The following is a 281-nucleotide window of genomic DNA, read 5'->3' on the forward strand; positions in this document are numbered from 1 at the left end:
GGGCGGGCAGCCGCCGGTCCGCGGCCTACGCGGCTCTCCGCGGGCGCGCTCCGCCATGCCCTCCTGGGTCATAGACCGGTACGGGCGCAACGACGTGCTGCGCTTCACCAGGGATATGGTGTTCCCCATCATACATTTCCCGAACGAGGTCATCATTAAGGTTCACGCCGCGAGCCTGAACCCCATCGACCTTAGCATGAGAAGTAAGTGCGGAGCCCGAGCGGCCGGGGCCGGGCTGGCGTGGTGGCAGGGGGCGGGGTTTCGTTGGCCGTTCCCACGGG

At 68.0% G+C, this 281-nt stretch overlaps 1 protein-coding gene across 1 annotated transcript in view; it reads left to right on the forward strand.

Moving 5' to 3' along the window:
• The first annotated feature begins 6 nt into the window (after positions 1-6).
• Positions 7-281, forward strand: part of RTN4IP1 (reticulon 4 interacting protein 1) — a 26,061-nt gene continuing 25,786 nt past the window's right edge. The window contains exon 1 of the mRNA XM_008940984.1: positions 7-203. Within this exon, the coding sequence (XP_008939232.1) occupies positions 56-203 (148 nt within the window). The 5' untranslated portion in view covers positions 7-55. The remainder of the gene's footprint in view (positions 204-281) is intronic.

The sequence above is a fragment of the Merops nubicus genome, unplaced genomic scaffold, assembly GCF_000691845.1.
Source record: "Merops nubicus isolate BGI_N331 unplaced genomic scaffold, ASM69184v1 scaffold7045, whole genome shotgun sequence".
NCBI classification, from domain to species: domain Eukaryota; kingdom Metazoa; phylum Chordata; class Aves; order Coraciiformes; family Meropidae; genus Merops; species Merops nubicus.